Genomic DNA, 19073 nt, shown 5'->3' with positions numbered 1-19073 from the left:
ACGCGGTGTTCCACTTTATGAAATTTAAATAGAGTTTCAGATATGGACCTTCCAAACCACTCATATGGGCATGGGGCTCTTTAACCCAGTTTCTCCCTCCCTTTAAATTAGGTCTTTACCCAAAGCCAAACAGAAAATAGAAACAGCCACTCAACAGGGAAACCGACTCACCAAAACTGAGCAGAGAAGCAGCTGTTCTCAGAAAAGTTTGGACCAAAAGTTTGTGATCTCTTTTGCAGCACACTTGGAAAAGTGCTCACTGGCCCCATCTACATGTGCAATTAATGCGACTGAATGTATTCCAGCTCAGTGAGTCAGAGTAAATTTATCCTGATGTCACCATCTACACGTTTAAGCACATTAACTAACTGTGCTGCTGGATACCACTTGTATCTGATGGAACAATCGGGCAGCGCAGCAACTTAGTTTACTGTGCCCTAACTGCCCCGCATGTGTAGACAGTGATGCTTTACTGTGCAGCAAATTAGCATGATGCACAGTAAAGCATCTCCTATAGATCCACCTACCTACCGTTTAAGAACTTCATGAAAGGCTCCCAGTATTTAATAGTCAGAATCTGATCCCCATTCCTTAAAATCCTCAAAACAGTTATCCTTGAGAAATAATATCTCATCTGAAAAGGTAGAAATCTAGAGAAACCTTGTAGCTTAAGTTTGCTTAAACACTTTAGAAGGGCATCATCATCAGAACACGCAGCCATGTCATTTCCTCAGAAACATGCAAAAATAAATCACACAACAGTATTTATCAAATGAAAACGTTTATTGTTAACCCAGATAAAACAGCAGGAATCTAGGATCTTGGTCTCTCCTTCTTGCCTTTGTACAAGGCTAGCAGGGAAACATTGGCTACTTTGACAACCTTGAAGCGAACTCCAGGAATGTCACCAACAGCATGACCCTTTCGACCAAAGCCAGCAACCAGAACCTCATCGTTTTCCTACAATTAGAAAAAGCCAGTAGAACATTACAAACAATTGAAAAACAAAGGTTTTAGTTAAATGAGAGTCAAAATAAAGTTTGAGAATACTCAGGAAAGAAAACATGCATTGGTCAAAGAAATCTTTCACATGTAACGTACTCAGGTTTTGATTAAGAAGCTTGAAGCTTAAACACTTCAAACCAGTTATGAACACTATGAAAGAGTTAAGAAAAGAATTACGACCATTTTTTGCAGATGCCCGATTCCATGGACATAATGTCAACAACCTAACCTCACTGTGGAGCTCTATACCAGCTTCTAGTATTGACATTTTAGAGGTCACTCACCTCAATAAAGTTCAAGCAACCATCATTGGGAACAAATGCTGTTATTTTCTTGCCATTCTTGATCAGCTGGACTCTGACACATTTCCTGATGGCAGAATTGGGCTGTTTAGCCTCCACACCTCTAAATGAAAATGAAAGAGGGATTGTTTTAAATTAAGTCATCTATGGTAACAGAAGGGTCTGTCAGTCAGCAGTTGGATAAGAAATACTTCTCCAAACTCCAATAATTCTCCAAACTAGTGCAAAGTTTCCATTAGAGGCAAATGAGGAGCAGCTTCTTGAATAAGCTCAATGGAATTGTAACAAGCATGAGCTAGCTTTGTAGAGAAACACTTAAACCAGAAACATTAACATACCCGACATGCTCGATTTTAAAAAGTTTTCTGTTTTCTTAAATACTTCTTGCAAGACCCAATTTCTGTTCTAGTGCCTTAAGAAACTGAATGCCTGTCTCCATTTGGAATAACTCCTTTAAAATTCATGCAACTTAGTGCTAAAGATTTCCTTTTCCCATTAACCCAAGATGTTCACATGCTTTCTGAAAAGCAGATACCCACATAAGAGTGGCATCTCTTTGCAATAAAAAATTCAGAACAGGTACATGTTTGCTCATGCTTTCTGTGACCAGGAGATTAAGAAGTAGTAACAGCAGCAGGATTAATTCATATTGGTTAAAAATAAAAGTGGCTAAAAGGTAGTAAAAAAGCACTAAACCCTAAATATGAACACACTGTCCCCACCAACCTTTCAGTTCCATATGTACAGCACCATTGGGATTGTACCATTTGGATACTGATACTAATGATAAGGCTGCACTTGTCACAAAGGAGTAGGACGATGCAGAAAAAGCCAGATTCCCTGCTTCAGATTATCCAAAACTATCTGCTCCTAATGCACAAGAGCCCAGAGTGCGCCAACTTGGAGATACTACGGCTGTGTGAATCAGCTTAGCAGCGCAGAAACTTAACTGAAGTGAGTCGGAAGTCTTGATCATCACTCCCCACAGCTCAACACTTACACTTTCTCAAGGACAATGCCCTTGGCATGGGATGCACCCCCAAAGGGGTTGGCCTTCAGTGCCGTGCCCAAATGTGCCTTCTTGTACTGCTTGTCGTGCCACTTCTGGTCACGGCGGTGGCTGCGGAGTTTCCGGGCTGTGCGCAGTCCCCGACACTTGCCTACAAAATATGGCAGTGCATTAGGTAGTGCAGCCCCAGCAACACAGAAACAAGCATCACAGCCTATCATGATCCCCCTTTCCAACCTTTGATGACTACACCCCCTCCCCACCAACCCACTTGGCTCCAGGTACCAAACTGAATTGCTGACCCCCAACACAGTGATACCACCATCCCTGGCAGGTCAGGTGCCAGGAACAGTTCCCCACTGACACCTTCCCCACAGGGGGACATGGGGCTGTCCATGTCTCCACATACAGGGCAGGAGCTGAGAGGGGAAGGACCCACAATACAATGCAGCACCCACACAGCACACCTAGGATCCTGTGTGGAGTGGCTACACCCTGACTGATCAGAACTGCCCCTCTCAGCATGGGTAAAGAGCAGGTGGTCACACAGAAGCCACATTAGCACCAGTGCTGCTGAAAGGGGGAGAAGGAAGTAACTGGTACAACCAGGTATACTAATGGTTCCCCTGTCGGCTGAACTACAAGTCCCACTATGCATCATTTGGCCCTCCAGGTTCCCTTGGTCATGCCCCCCTGGATCCTTTCCTGCTATGTCCCATGTACACTGACTCCCTCCCTCTAGCCTACTGACTGCAGTGCCCTAGCCCACCCTTCCTCACTGCCTGATGGAGCAAGAAAAGCTTTTACCCGCAGGTTCAACTTGTTACACAGTCAACATTTGCTTGCAGTTAATAGAATGCATTTCACTATGCATCATTTAAAACATGTTAATACCACAATTATTAACAGTTCAAAATATAATAAATGTTGGCAATTACATGTATCATAAAAACTGTGAGTTTACTTAAAACTTATCCTTGATAGTATCGCAGTGGCCATGCTGGCAAAACATAGCCCTTATTACAATAATAAACAGGCAGTGAGATCTTTAGTTAGATCTTCTAAGACATAGATGAGAACACCCAGATTTCAGTGGCAGTTTCTAAATGATCTAATCCTCTAGTAGGGCTTGGTATGGCAACACCATGAAGACTTGCAGGAACTGCACTTGTATAGCATTGCTCTGACATTCGTCTAGTTTAAAAAAAAATTCAAGCTTGTTGCTTCAAAAAAACAAAACCAAAAAACCAATGCCACACCACTGTTTTTGTCAACAGCGTGAAAAGGCAGTTGGGCCTGAAAGTAGGAGGGAAATAAAGAAGCATAACTCAAACTGTATAAATTAAAATAACACCACCGTTCAGTGGAGAGGAAAAAAAAGCTAGCTGGAAACTTCAAGGAGACTGCTTCAGCACAGGACAGTCCAGATCACGACCAGCGCTTACAGGCCAAAAGATGATGCCAAACACTGGCTCAATTCACTGCTGCTCCTGGCAACTCGCACCGCTTACTGGTCAACCTGCTTCCCTTCTGACCAACACCACAGGAAACATGCTAAGAAAGCCTCAGTCCCCATAACCCAATTTGACCCTACACAGAGAAGGGAACTAGCACAGGACGAGTGGCAGCACCCTTGTGCAGGGCGATCCCGAAGGCCCGGCCCCTGGCTGGTGACACAGGCCGGCGGTCTCATCCTTCAGGGCAGGGGCACCCGGTTTTGGCCCTGGCAGAAACATGCTTCTCCATGCAGTGCCAGCTCGTGGTGCAGGAAGACCAGGCGGCCAAGAGGGGGCCGGCTCTGACCAAGTGACAGAAGTATGTTTGCTTTTATTCCAAAAGACACAGGCAGCGTGAGGGCAGCGGGCGCCGGGCTCGGGCCGCGACAGGGGACTCCTAAGACCCCCCCTCCCCCGCAGCTCAGAGCACGAGGGAGAACGGGGCGTCAGCCCAGCCGGGCGGCACCACTCGCCTCCGCAGCGGGGGGACGACACGGAACCATCGGCCGTGTCGGGCGGGCGGCAGCCGGGACAACCGCCCGGGGGGAGGTGTCATGGCGGCGCCGCCAGGCTCGGGCCTGCGCCGGACGAAGCACGAGGCCGCAGCCGTACCCAGGACACAAGGAACGGGACCACGCCCCGCCCGCCTTCGCGCCGAGGCGTCCCACCACCATCTCCCGGAGTGAAGGGAATATCGCCACCTCCCCCGCCCAGCCCGACTCGACCCGGCCCCAGCGCTCACCCATCCTGCCGCGTCCCGAGCTGGAGCCGAAAAGAGAGAGAGATCCACAATGCACCGCGACTCCTCCAGCACGCGGCGAGGCCCCGCCACTGGGGGCTTTCCGCTGCGCGCCTGATCAGAAATCCCCGTCGCGGGCCCCCCTTTGAGGGCGGACTGGTGAACACGGGGCAGAGAGACCACACCAGAAGGTTTCGTGTTGCGGTGGGGGCTGTCGGACTCACGCCGCCTTTGCCCGAGCCCGGCGTCTGAAGAGGTCTCCACAAGCCCGCGGCGCTGCCATGGTAACGGGGGCAAAGCCCCCGAGCCCCGCCCACCCTCTGCGAGCTGTGCAGGGGGAAGTCTTGTGTGGCGTCACGCCTTGCCGCGAGGTGTGTGCGCTCCGGGCCACGGCCGGCGGGTGGAGAAACCCCATGAACGCGGCTCTTTCTGCCCGACAACTTTCATGCGACCCTAATTCCTAAATCCCAACGCCACAATGATCCCCGAGAAAGGCTTCCGCGGCTGCCGTGGTCGGACATGGGGTACGGGAGCGGGGTGCGGCGTCACGTAGAAACTCTGTGTATTTTTCTCCAGTTAAAGAGAAACTGGAAGCTTTCCTACTAGCAGGGGCTAGGCATGATGTTGGCATTCCTCAGGCCCCCCAAGAGTCTCTTTTGTTGTTCTAAAGGCATAGAATAAATTTGTGGAGTCTTGGTTCCAGTTCCCTGCCACCAGCCTTGTACATTTCAGCAGGTATGCCATGCCCAGTGGCCTTCTTGTTCTTGGTTTCCTTGATGGTGGAACATCAAGACCATTAAAAAGAAAAGAGGATCATTAACACCTGTGAAGTAGTGTTTAGAAGGGATCAGGAATGAGCCCTGAAATCAGTTGAGTTCCTCAGCACTGCCTGGCTATAGATGCTGCTGACATTGCCAGGCAGTTGGTTTTATATTTTGGGTGGACCAGAAATCAAAGCAGGATGGATACAAGCACCCCAGTCCCTAACCTGCTCCCCCTGATCCACCCCTGTCTTCTGGACAAATAAGGTTTAGAAATCTAACTGTGCCAGAGACAGCTGTTTTGCATCAGTGGTCAGATGGAAAAGTTTCAGTTCCCACCTGCAATCTGAGACTCCTGAGGTGGTCTGGTTAGCTAGGTGAATTTGACTAACAGTTTAACCAGAAGCATTAAGATAACCACATGTTCGGTCTCCAAAAAGATTTCCATTTTCTGATTTTGACTGCATCTTGCAAGACCTGATTTCTGTCCTAGTGCTTTAGGAAACAATGTCATTTTTCAAAGTACTGCCATGCATAGCAACATAAATTATTTATTGGTAAATCTGCTTCCCCTAATAGTCAAAAATACAAGGATTAGTAAAACACAGTAAGAAGACTTTGGTTCCTGTAACCTAATTTGACACCAAATTGAAGAGATGGCATGAATGCAGGAAGAATGAAAAACCCCTTTTTTGTGGGCAAATCTGGAGGATGTAACCCTGTTTTCTGTAATCAAAACCTTGGATTTTTTAGTGATGATAACAGTTACTGTTTTGATAGAAATGTGCTGCTACGCACAAACCACTTCAAAGCGTTCAATGTACAAAATGTCACAACCCAAAGTTGTGATTTTTTGTTTGTGTGCGCGCTTCAGCACCGCTAAATTATTTCCCGCCAATTTGTCGCTTTCTTTGCACGGTAGAGTTCTCTGCTGCTAGACAGAACTCTGGTGCAACGGGGGATTTCCCGCCAAATTACAGCTTCTTTGCAGTGTGCATCTCTTTTGCATTGTAGTGATACACGCTGTAAAGAAGTTCCCGCCATTTGTATTAGGATTCACGCCATGTTATTGGTCCATTCCTAATGTAGGCACACGTGGAGGCTAGCGATTGGCTTGCTAGCCGTACAAAAGGCTTGTGTGGTTTGCGCCCAAGTTGGAGGACTCCACGAACACCAGAGGAGGGAGGACGAGAGAGATTCTGTGTGAAGATCTGCAAGCGCTGTGGACCCTCGTGGACCCGACGCGCCTCCCCTAAGCAGGCAATAGAGGCAATAGAACTGAGCCTACGGAGCTTTCGCTTCTCGCCTTTCCCCGTCGCCGAGCGCAATCCTAGACGTATCCCTTTCCTGTAACTTCGGACCCGCGGAGCCTAAGTAACTCCGGGGAAACTTTTCGAACCCAACTTAACTGGACCCGCGGAGCCTAGCAAACTCCGTGGGAGCAATCGATTTGTCAGAGTCCTCCAATGAGGATTCAAGCGGGAGCTGTGCCTGGAAACCTGTCCAGCCTACACCGATGCCATCTTTGGGTGTAAGTAAACAATCTTTTCAATCAACCATTATGCCTCCGTAACTAATTCTAACTCGCATGCGCTAAACCGCCCCGCGGTTCTCTCCGGCCCCGCGTGCCTGGGCTGCTGGCCACAGCCCGTGTGCAACGAAGACGGGTCCGGTACGACCCCGGTTCGCCCCCGGCTAGCCCATGGCAGCCAGAATGGGATCGGAATCACCGCCGCACATGGCGACGAGGGCGGGATCAGGGCCCGGCCCACACACAAAAAACAAATTGCAAAGGACTACCTCTGACTATGATTAACAAAGAAGTAATAAGTGACAAAGTTATTTCTTTATTGTTATTACAACAAAGAAAAGCAGTGGAATGGTGGCTGAGCCACCATTTGAATAACTAGAAGGGGTAGCTGCTAAGACTCCCCAATAACTTAGAAAACCTAGGAGGATTGGATGTTACCCATCAGAACTGAGTGAGTAGAACCAAAGGACTTGTGCTGGGTATAAAAATAGGCAGTATTGGAACGTGCTTCTTTTGAAATGAAGGAACATATAGCTTAATACAAGGCAGGATGATATTGGAACGTGTTTATTTAAAAAGCAGGCACATAGGTAATCCATATTTAGTTTTGCATGCATAGCCTAAATATAACTGAACTGCATGATAAGAAATTAAAATGGGTAAATGCCTGATTTGGGTAAGAACATTGGAATTAGCGTATTCTTTTGCTGTTCTCCACTGTTAGTAGTTTTGAATCGTTATCTGCAAGTGATTTAATGTTCAGACATAGCAACTGAAAGCTGTTTTGGTAACAAGCTCACAACTTCCCTGTGTGAATACAGTTTTTCCAGTGACACATTTCCCCTTTTCAAAGTGTTCGTGGATGCTTTTTTGTGACATTTTTGGCAGCTGGTTCATTGCATGTACCAACGTGAGACCACTTTCACACATCTCTAGGTAAAAAACAGTAGCATAAGAAGTAGTGAAGGTATATATATGCATGTTGTTTGGTAGCTTATCATCTGCATTAGCTCCACTGTTCCAACTCAGATTGGCATTACCTCCAGTTCTAAGGCTAAGAATAGAGGTCACCAAATGAAGTGGATCAGTTGTGCCAGGATGTGTCCCAGTACAGCCAGTCTCCTTATTGGTAGGCCTGTGTGAAGCGGCTAGTATTCGCTTCAGATTCAGATTCGGCTGACTCGGGACAGTGATTCGATTCAGCGATTCAAATCACTGTCCCGAATCGATTTGGCTGCTGCCAAATCTCCAAGTTGGACAGGCCCCATCCCCTGCCCGCTCTCCCAGCCCCATCAATGGCTGCGTTGCCGGGCCCCAGCTCCCCACTTTAAAAATAAAAATCCCTCAACTCACCAGCTCCTACCAGGTGTGTTGGGGGGGGGCGTGGTATTCCATGCTGCCTGCACTGTGTGGGGGGTTCTGAAATGAGCTCCCCGACCCCTGCCCTCAGCTGCCCCTAGCTTTAAAGGAAAAAATAAAAAGCCCCAAACTTACTGGCTCCTGCCAGATGTGGGGCCAATCCCCACTGCCCCGCAGTGCATGCGGGCTCTGCCACGAGTCCCCAGAAGCCCTGAGGCCACTGCAGTATCTGGTGAGTGCAGGGCTTTTTTTTTTTTTTTTTTAAAGACCCAGGAGCTGGGGCTGGGAGGGGCAGCCGGGGGGGGGGTCGGGAGGCTGGGAGAGTGGGAGGAGGTTGTGGGGCACTCAGGGGGGCTGGGGGAGCAGGCAGGGAATGGGGCCTGGCAGGGGTCCCCACATTGTTCCCTCCAGCCTCCCCTCCCCCAGCCCTTACTCACCAGCACAAAGTTCAGGTCCAGCTCCCTGCAGTAGCAAGTGGGGAATGCCTGAATTTCTGAAGCTCCGAATATTTTCTGAATTGATTCGAAGAGCTTGAAATTGATTCGGACCTTTTTATTGGTCTCCTGATTTGATTCCTGATTCGGAAATTCAGCCACCAAATTGGGCCACATCTCCTTCAAATCAGTTCAGCACCCGAAGCTTCACACAGGCCTACTTAATTGGGAAAAACACACATCACCCATTGTTTCTCCTGTTGATCTTGTGGGACAGCAGCTGATGTTCTCACAGGGCTTCCCTGGAGCACATCTCTGTAATAGGGGAGAGATGGGGAGGCACTCCCAGGGCTTGAGGGGCCCAATCCCATGCAGGATTAGGCCCCCACAGATCACCTGCCTGGGGCAGCTGGGGAGTTCAGGCAGCTACGGGCTGCCAGGCTGTCCCACCACAAAGCAAATAGATGTATATGGCTAAATAGTGGCACCTTTTTCAGGGCCACATGTTGGCCATTTGTGGTGCAACAAGGGGTATGGATGTCAGTTTGCTTCACCTTTGTGCTGCCATAAATGTTTTTATGCCACGGCACAAAGGTGGTGTATGTTCGCACCTGGAGAGTCTGAGAGAGCAGTAAGTGGAAGTGTGGAGAGTGCCTTTACAGTTGAGGTTCCAATGGGAAAATTAAACTGTTTGAAGCTTTTTTCTGACTATATATTAGGAATCATCTCCTTACTGTAGAACAGTAGTGCTTAACCACTGGTTTACAGAGTTTTGTTGTCTGGCCCATGGGGCTCCAGAGCCACAGCAATTAGCAATGTCACTGCTGCCCTGGGGCCAACTTTTTGGACCTATATGGAGCCCCAGGGTCTAGGTTACGTCCCATGCGCCAGATCACAATGATACTAAGTCACGCTGGTGCACAGGGTTGGACTACGGACAGAGCCAGCACGCAGGTTTGTGCTGATGCTTTGGATTACACCCGTGTGTTAATGCCACACACCAAATCAGTTCTGGATCAGCCCTGTGGATTGATCCTGTGTGTGGGATCCAGCCTGCAGACTGGTCCCATGCCACTCATCCATAGTGAGTGACTGAAGAGTTTGGTACCGCCACTCTAGAGCCCTGGCAATACCTCTCTACACAGGCTTTAAACAAGGAGTAGGAGGTCAGTCTGTGTTTGGACTGCAGAGATTTTGGGGAAAGTTAGAAAGGCAGCTGCTAATGTGCAGTGGGAAGAAGCCAGCTGAGGGAATGAGGCTGAGATTTGAAGACATGGGAGATTGAGCAGCCATATGATACCAGCCTGTTTCCTGGAAGTTAAGGGGAGGAGGCTATGGTTAGACTGGTTGGTCAAAAGGACGGTTTTTCTTGAATTTATGTAATTTTTTACTACTATATATTGGGATTGGTTTTCTATGTGCTCTTACATGGCATTTCAGGAATATGTGCCATTTTAGGGTGTCAAGCTTATTTTGTGTACCAAAACCAGACCACTCTAACACATCTCTAAGTGTAAATAATAATAATTATTATAATAATGTAATGATGATAATACATGAAGAGCATCTTCCTTGTTGGAAAGATGTGATAACCAAGTAGTTAAGGTACCTGATGTGCCCCCAAGCTGTGAGTGTGAAGCCTCACTCCAAACTTGTATGAAAAACTGCCCAGTTGACTTGGCTGTAAATGGGTACTTGATCTTTCTAGCCTGGAAGTCAAAGATAGCTGGATTTGATACTAATCCCAGGTGTGCTGTTGGGTATAGAAACAGCTGTGCCTTAATTGCGTTCAGCCAATGGTCCACTAGATTTGGGTGTATTGTCACCTGTGTTGGATGTTATTTTACAACCTGCTCAGCTCACAGTGACCTAGTCCCTAATGTGTCATTGGAGATAACTGTCAAAGCATTCTTGCTACTGTCTGCCTGAAGAAATGGTAGAGAGAGAAATTATCCATATTTAAAATTATGCCTGTAGTATTATTCCTAGCATGTGCATTCAGGCTGTCTGTGATCATTGCAGCATCAGGCAGAGCAGCTGTTGTCTCTAGGTCTCCATCAACATTTATGTAATCATCTTGTTTGATGCAGGACTTGCTGGACTGCAGCGACATGTTTTTGGAAAGTCTGGAAAACTCAGGTAAGCTATACAGCTGCTATGAAAAGAGGCAATTTGTTCTCTGTTGGTTTCTGTCTTCATGGCACCACTTCTGTAAGTTTACATATTCAAGACAGATGTTGTCTACTTCTGAACTAACTTTTTGGAAGGTTGATGGGAGAAAATGGAGAATTAGCAGAGTAAAATCTCCCATAGCCCCTTCTTGCATGCGTGTTTTTATACTAGGAATTTTGTTAAGTACCTCAAAATACAAATGGTTGCTAGGTCATCGTGGCTTGGTGCAGACATGCAAAAAGCCTGATTCAAAATCAGTCTAAGTTATGTGGTTTTCTGTAAATGACGTAGTTTAGTTCAGTAGCGAACAGAACACACATTTGCCCTTTGGTGTGTGGGTGGCAGAGGGAGGAGGAGGGGGGTGGAAATCTTAGACTGAGTTCTGCCATTCTAAAACCAATCTTTGTGTGCCAAACTTATGTTCTGTTATGGGCATGGATCAGTTTCTGACAACTTATACCAGTAAAAGTACGTCTGTACCTAGCCCATGTGACTGAAGTTTTTTTATGGTCTGAAAAGTAACCAGTAGCTAAAAGCAGCCTGTGCAGAAGCTGGGCAGTTGTCAGTAATAAGAAAACCCTTTGCTTTCATCAACTATTTGTCTAGTTTCAAAATACTTTAGTCCATCTTGAAATTATATAGTCAGTGTTAACTTTGTGTAGTAGACAGTATTTTCTGGGGTGGGATTTGTCAATGACTTGCCTATCCTGTGCATTCAGATCACTGCATGTGAGTGCATAAGATATAGTATTATGACAGCAATATGATTTGAAAATGTACCATTTACCTTTTATTTGTAATAATTTTGTAACTGCTGGTGGAACCGGTCACCTAGTTCAAACAGGCATTTGGCCAAAGCAATGCAGGCCAACTTTTCCAGCAGGTGTGCAACAAATTAGACATACTTCCTCCCTGAGTGCCACTCCAATTCCCTTCCCTGCCTGATCTGCTACCCTGCTTTATGCTTCTTGCCCAATCTGATGCTCTGTTTTCTACTTCCTGTCTTGTGCTCTCTGTCCGATTGGTTGCTCTACTTTCTACTTTGTCTTCCACTGCTGCCTTTCCCCTCTCCAGTCTGATTTGTACCACACACAGAGGCTGCCTGTGTCATTTGTGGCAAGTGTGCTGCAGGTTGATTACTCCTGCTTTAAGTTAAGTTAAAGAAGAGATTTATGATGATGTATGTGATGTTGAATGTGGGTATGCACATAATGATGTTATCCTTATACGCTGGAGGCTGGGGATAAAACTAGTTTCAGGAGAGGATAAAAGAGTGTTTCTTGGGTGGGTGGGTGGGTGGGTGGGTGGGTGTGTGTGTGTTAGATGGAAAAACTGTATTCCCTTTAAGTTGAAGAGTGGATTAGATACCAGGGCTGGACATTAGGGTATGGATGTGACTGGAATGCTGGGAATAAAGTGAAGTGCAGACATTGTGTGCATCACACAAAGACACTAACCTGTATGATTCTCTGATATCCAGCACACTGCTACCAGTAAGCTGAGGGTTCTTGGTATCCAAAAATGTTTTTTTCACACTTGTAAGGTAGAACTGATAGAAAAATCAGAATTTCCTTCACCTTGGAATTTCCTATGCTTAAGAAATTTGTTTTCCCCCCAAATGTAAACAAAAAGGCTCAGTATAATTATTTTTCCAACTACTAAGTGGTAGGGAAATAATAATGCTATAGTAAAACTCTGTTCTCAGTCTCAGATGGTATTCACAAATTTGAAATAGCTGGGTATTTCCACAGCACTGAAGGAGTTAACAGTGTTTACATATGCAGTGTTATGATTGGGCTTCATCATTAACACCTCATTATTATGCACAGGGAGAATTCACAACTCCCAGACAGTTTTTCAGCTGTCTGCCTGCAGTCTTGTTAAGTGAGACTGCTGGATCCTGTTCAAGAGGTTTTCTTTGCAAATGCAGGGGTGTGCTAGAAAGGACCCTCAGGCAGTTCCAAGGAGCTCCTTGTCAAACCTATCTACCAAACTGAAGTCAAGGTTAGAATGACTCCTCTGCTTGCAGTGGAATTCACCTCTTTCTAGATATTGTTTACTCAGCTCTGTTACAGACAGTATATAGTCCTGATGTGCATAAAAAGAATGCAAATTGCATCAGATAGGATATTTATCAAGATTTTCCCTGGGGATGAGGAAATACCCTGAACCTTTTCAAAATGCTTCAGATAGCACCCCTGGATCACAGCTGTACTGCATGCATATTAAATGGGGAGTAAACACATGGCCCTTACTCTTTCCCTCTATAGACACATGAGCTCTTGTGATAAAGGTTTATGATGTGGTAAGGAGGCCATTTTCATGCAAAAAAAAAAAATTGGCAGCACCCACCTATGAAAATAGAAAGATGATAAGTCTAACTGTTAAATAAGCTTATGTTCTATAGATGCTATATGGGCAACAAGGTAACTTCATGGTTTAGCCATTACTAATTCAGTCTAGCTCTAGTCCCTCTGTTGTTGAACTCTCAGGAAAATGCTCTATATTGTGGTCTGTATTATACTAGGTTGCAGTTAAGCATTTTTCTTTCTCACCCATTTTGAAGTCACTTGTTGACTAACAGTTAGAAAATAGCAGTATACGTGACACAAGTATGAACCCTATTGGTGTCCTTTTGTGGTCTATATGAAATCTTCTTGCAAAGGAGAGAGACAGGTTAGGATGTGGACTCATGACAGCTTTTTAACAACTCTACTAATTCAGTGCTGAAATGCATATATGACTCCTTGTTCCCTGCATGTGACTTAAAACTACAGTTTAGCTCCATGTTTCTTTGCACTGTGGTATTTACTTGCTAATTGGGATGACAAATATCTCTTGTAGTACTTCAAAGAAAGCATGACTTGGTTTTTGTTGGGATATGCATTTCAGTTGCATCTGTATTTCCACACCCTTTTTTTTCACTGAGGTTTTCCCATCAGATGGAGCTAGGTTTCCTCTTAAATAGGTGGTAGTAGTGCTACTGAGTTCAAGCTGGTGAAGGATTTAAAGATTAGTGGATACTCTCTGTATTGCTCAAAGAAAAATTAATTAAAGATAGTAAATCCTCAAGCTTAATAGTTATAGATACTAAAGCCCCTGGGTTAATCTTATATCTCAGATGCAACAGACTGGAGCTCTTAATCACTGAAGTAGGGTTTACTTTTGTGATCACATCAGCAGGTATCTGACAAACTGATAACTGATACAAGGACAGTATGTACATACAGCACATTGGAGTCTCCTCTGGGGAAGCTTGAGACTGCACTCTGTCTGGGAAGCAAGTGGGGAATGGACACAAAAGTCACTTTCTCAATTGAATTGCAGCTTCACTTCTGGAACATGGAGATCAGAAAAAGAAGAGACCTAACCCCATTCCTGGGGTATCAGCCTCTGGCTACTCAAGTGAAGAACAGAAAGATACAGAGGGCAGAACAAAAGGGATCATGGATTTTCTCAGTTGTCAACAGCAGCAGTGGCTTCCTTTGAGGGGTAGGGGGAGGAGAGGAAAGAGGTGGAATCTAATTAGAAAAGTAGAGACAACTCAGAGAAGGACAGGAAAGCAAAAAGAAATGGGGAAAATGTCCCAGGGAGATGTGATGGGGTTGAGAGGGAAAAGAAAATAGCAGGGACTCCAAGTTCAGAAAGAGATGAAGAGGTGGAGGATTGGAGTGAGACATTTGGATAGGGAAGACAGCAGAGAAAAATGGGAGCAAGAGGGAAGAAACAGCACAGAGTAGGAAAGAGCAACAGGGATAGAGAGGGATGTACAATAAGAAAGAGCTGAAGATATAGACCATGAGTTGAAAGTTTCCATACAAGAGTAAGACTCAGTGGAATAAGAGACTTGGAGAGAAGCTGTTCTATATGCATTGCCCTCTCCTGGGTTCTGCTGCCATAAAGGGAGATAGGGCTCATCCATAAATTGCAGAGGAGGCCTGAGATGTAAAGCCTGTAACAAGATGATTGCCAAGTGACCACTTGCTTTGCTTGTTCTGGATCATCCCCATATAACATCCATTAAGATGACAAGGTTTGACCTCTGTGGAAAAACCCAGGAGCCCCTAATACCATTGGCAAGCCACATGAACTCAAGAGATCTTAGTCTGACAATGCAAAGGACGGGGCAACCAAACTGACTGCCATATTTGCAGGTTTTTGCCTTGAGTGTTTACATTTATCATAAAAATCTAGTTGGATAGCAAGTTGGTTACCCCATGCTAAAAAATAAATACATAGACGGGGTTGTTTTTGAGTATCTGGTATGCCTGTTCTGTGGGTATGGGCAGACATTCATGCACCCTTGTGCAATTTACCCTGGGTTTGTGCCCTGATGTAAATCAGACTGGGATGAGGAACAGACAGATGTGGAGCTCTTCCAGGTAGAAGGTATAGAACCTTGTCATTGGATGGTGAAGAGCAGTCGTAGCCTGTCTACATTTCATAAATAACTACCCTAGGATGGAAACAGGCAGAGAAAGAATAAATTGGTGCAACTTACCATATTTACTTGAATCTAAGATGAGAGTGTGTGTCCCCCACAATCAGCATAGGGGAGAAAAAAGGCCCTCGTCTTAGATTTGCATATAAAGTGGAGGGGGAGGGGCAGGTGACTGGAGCAGTTCTGACTCTGGCCCTGTGCCCAAATCAGGTCTGAGGGCCACAGCCAGGGTCGTCCCTGGGGGAGACGCAAATTGGGGTGACTGCCCCAGGCCCTGCACTTTGGAGGGCCCCGCAGTCAGTGCCGTATAGGCCCCGCCACTGCCACCATGCACCGCTGCTGCTGAGACCCGCCGGCTCTGCCACCACTGCCAAGCACTGCTGGCTCTGGCCGCTTGCCACCCCCTTCCCCCTCACCCCTCTGGGCCCCACACAGGCTGATATGCCTTTGGCCCTGCACACCCTTAGGTGGCCAGCAAGGGTTGCACTTCCATGTGCCGTGTTCTGGGAGGGAACAGAGCCCAAGCAGCATCTGATAGTATGGGGAGGGGGGAGCTGGGGTTCGGAGTGGTGCTGGTAGCAGGGGAGGAGCAGGAAGATTGCAAGGGGAAGAAGTTGAGGGGGCAAAGAGCAAGGGGGCCAGCTGGCCTCCCCAGCCACCTGACTCCCTCAGCCACTGCTTTCCCTGCTGTAGTGGGGGGAGGAGAGGTGGCAGCCTAATTCAAGGCAACCCTCTAATAACTAGATTCTATACCTGGAAAATTATAACAAATTTGTACATTTTCCATATGTAGAATCTAATTCTTGGGGGATTGTCTTAAATTCAGGCTCGACTTAGATTTGTGTAAATACCATATATCAGTAGAGTTTTAGCTCTAGGAATTTTCATTGTCCGCTACAGTCTTATATTAATATATTATTGCTTACATCAGTGTAAACACTTTGTCTGTCCAAACCCTGTATCTTACTATCCCTGTGTATACAATGGGAATAATACTTTCCTATCTCTCAGGGGTGTTGTGAGCCTTATTTCATTAAAATGTGTGATATCCTTTCTTGGGTGATATAGAAAGCAAAGGCACTATTTGGCATTACGTTTTTCACCACACCTTGAAGATAGGGGTCAACTACACTAGTAAGTAACCTTTAACAGATCTCTGCTTTGAGCTTAGAGAGATATTTTAAAGTATTATTTCTTTTCTTAAAAGGTAGCTCACTTACTAGCACATTTCCAATGACTTTTAGTCCTAGTTAACATAAATAACAAAACATGCAAGAGAGAGTTGGCTGAAGTCAGTATAAATCTAAAATATGAAGCCTTTTAAAAATATATATGTATAGTACATGCTGAATGATGCAGTAGCAAATATTGCTTCCTATTGGTTGAATGTGCCATCCATCACATGGCCTGTCAGACTACAAGCTCAGGTCTCTTTGCTCGAGCAGATGAGCAGATGTGCTTGGTGTGGAGGGACTGCTTCATTTCTCAATGGAAACAAACATCACATTTAGCTTCTTACTTCTCTTTTCATGTATAATATTTTCAGTATCTGTGGGTGAAATGTTTGTAGGAATGGATGGAAGGTCAGTAATTTGATACATTTTAACAAAGTAGATTGGTGTACTTGTATGCATGTTTTAAATGTTGTAGTTTTAGTATTTGTGCTGCATGCAAATAGATTTGGTCACAGTTCAGAAGGTCATGACAAGATTATTCTTTTCAGTTTTCAAATGTGTATGATTCACATAGAAATGAATATTTCTAAGACACAAAGTATAACCTCTTTCAAATGTTTTTATCTGTAAGACTAACATAATCTAAAAAAGCATATTACTTAGTGATCTGTCTCATGCTTGATTACATTTTAATGCTTTTCTCACTTTCTCATTCCCTATGTGTTGAAACAGAATTATAAATAAAATAGCAGGAGAGTGTGAAACCTATTCCAAGAAACACAAAAGTGCTAAAATATTCTACTTCTATAGAGTGAATATTATTGAAACCTAGTTTCACTATTGCAGAAAGTATTAAAGTGATTACATTGTTTCTGGATATTTATTTCTTATTGCCTTTTAATGCACCTGTCTCTATACACAACATAAAGAGAAAGCAGAAAAGATCTTAGGAAAGAGAGGACGATTTCTAAAGTCAAACTTTATAAAAGTGAAAATAGGTAAATTGAATTATTTGCATCATAAAGGCACTAATAAAATGTAGATCAGATATGGTGATGATGATCACAGCTGTTGATAAAATATGTATGTTTAGGGCAAGAGGGACGTGGTGCTTTGCTTAAGCTTGTATTAAAAGATCTGTGAATCAGTTACTGATAAATACTACAATATGTTTTCTTTCAGATAGTTTCTTTCAGTCAGAATATCTTAGTGATCACAGAAAAGTGAAACTGCTAAGGAAGCACTAATTGACTTGGAAACTGCCAGATAAGATCAGCAAATAAACTAATTGAGCTTTCACAGAAACTTCATAATACTGATGATTAATGAATCAAGACACCAAAGTCAATGATAATTTTTCTTTTGACTTTAGGGAAGCAGGATGAGTACCTTTCCAGGGTAAAAGTAGCCTTAGTTTCCTTTTTAAATTAAAAAGAAAGTTCCGCTGTTTGTTATTTTTAAGGTCTGGTCTGGCTCTAAAATCTTTGGTGAGGCACAGTCTATTAAAGTCAGTGGGAGTTTGGCCTAAGTTGGAACTATGGAAACAGGCCCTGAATGTCAGTAATTTATAAGAGCTATTTTAATCTGAAAAGTATGTCTCATTACCTGTTCAAGGCACAGCACAATTTGCTTCCTCTTTAAAGTAATATATTTTATATGACATTGAAAGACAACTTTCAGACTTTTTTTCATTAGGAAGATTCCAGGAACTCTGATTTTGTTCTGATTCAGATCTTATTTAACACTGACCTTATATCATTGTAACTGCATTAACTTCAGTGAAGCTACTTGTGATTGGTGTCAGTAAGTGTAGAATCAGATACGCAATTACTGTATCATCCATTAACAAACTACTTTTTCTTTTATGTATAACTTTGTTTGATTTACCCATGACTCAAATGCAGTTTTCTAGTAAAATAACTTCCAGTGCAAGTTATTAAAACTACTGCATAGTGGGTGCATCTACATGAGATGCTAACTGCAGTTGCCTAATTAGCTCCACAGTGAAGTCTCGGTGTCTACACATGCAGCTTTGTTAGGCCTCAGTAAACTAATAAATGCCACCATGAGATAGTACTTGTGAACACAAGTACTATCATGTGGAGGCATTATTTACTCTGTTACAGTGTATGTGTAGGCAGTGGCTAGGACTGGGGCTAGCTAGAGCAGAAGGGAGCTACAGTGTGGGGCTGGCTGGCAGGCAACTGGGAGACAGCCAGCAGGCAGCCCTGCACTGTAGCACCCTTGTGCCCCAGTCAGCCTCTCTGCAGCACATTGAGTTGGGCAGGAGCAGCCCTGGGCTGGCAGGTTGACTCCTAGGGCTGTGCCACCCTGGCTCAGTGCTGCAGTTCTGGGCACATGTGAAACTCTATGCTCAGGAGCAATAAATTCCAGGGCGAACTGCACCAGTGTTATTTCATCAAATTAATTTCATGTATTGACATGCCCAGTGAGTACTAATGCATAGGCAGCAACAGCATATAATTTGAAGTTTGATGATATTAATGAAAGAGGGATTTTGGAAATACCATATTTTCTTGCATATAATAATCCTCATTGAAAATCAGAATAAAGGGGAAAAAAGATTTTTCTAGAGCTGTGGTTGCATAGAGCAGGGAAAGAGCGTAATGACTTACTCTTCCTTTTCTG

At 44.7% G+C, this 19073-nt stretch overlaps 2 protein-coding genes across 8 annotated transcripts in view; one reads left to right on the top strand and one right to left on the bottom strand.

Moving 5' to 3' along the window:
- Positions 1 to 764: 764 nt before the first annotated feature.
- On the bottom strand, positions 765 to 4639 carry RPS23 (ribosomal protein S23). The gene is made up of 4 exons (XM_006263612.4): positions 4555 to 4639; positions 2308 to 2467; positions 1290 to 1410; positions 765 to 960 (listed from the first exon to the last, which is right to left on the bottom strand). Exons 1-4 carry the CDS (start codon positions 4556 to 4558, stop codon positions 814 to 816), a joined length of 432 nt encoding a protein of 143 aa, XP_006263674.1. The 5' UTR covers positions 4559 to 4639; the 3' UTR covers positions 765 to 813.
- A 123-nt stretch (positions 4640 to 4762) lies between these two features.
- The window catches only part of LOC106736615 (V-type proton ATPase subunit S1-like protein), a 33143-nt gene continuing 18832 nt past the window's right edge, over positions 4763 to 19073 (top strand). For 2 of the 7 annotated variants that reach the window (XM_059725061.1, XM_059725058.1), the window contains exon 1: positions 4763 to 5075. In XM_059725061.1, coding sequence (XP_059581044.1) covers positions 5030 to 5075 — 46 coding nt within the window. In that variant the 5' untranslated portion in view covers positions 4763 to 5029. Of the gene's footprint in view, positions 6844 to 10726; positions 10776 to 16670; positions 16833 to 19073 lie in introns of those variants that run through there. The other 5 variants (XM_059725057.1, XM_059725063.1, XM_059725060.1 and 2 more) reach the window with 4 other exon arrangements.

The sequence above is a fragment of the Alligator mississippiensis genome, chromosome 3 (assembly GCF_030867095.1).
Source record: "Alligator mississippiensis isolate rAllMis1 chromosome 3, rAllMis1, whole genome shotgun sequence".
NCBI lineage: Eukaryota > Metazoa > Chordata > Crocodylia > Alligatoridae > Alligator > Alligator mississippiensis.
The sequence above is the reverse complement of the archived record's forward strand: the minus strand, read 5'-3'. Positions and strand labels throughout refer to the sequence as shown.

Coding starts and splice junctions, on each gene's coding strand:
- RPS23 (XM_006263612.4), bottom strand. Junction 1,411..2,307: donor GGCATTGTCCTTGAGAAAGT/GTAAGTGTTGAG, acceptor ATTTTCATTTAG/AGGTGTGGAGGCTAAACAGC. Junction 961..1,289: donor GTTGCTTGAACTTTATTGAG/GTGAGTGACCTC, acceptor TTCTAATTGTAG/GAAAACGATGAGGTTCTGGT.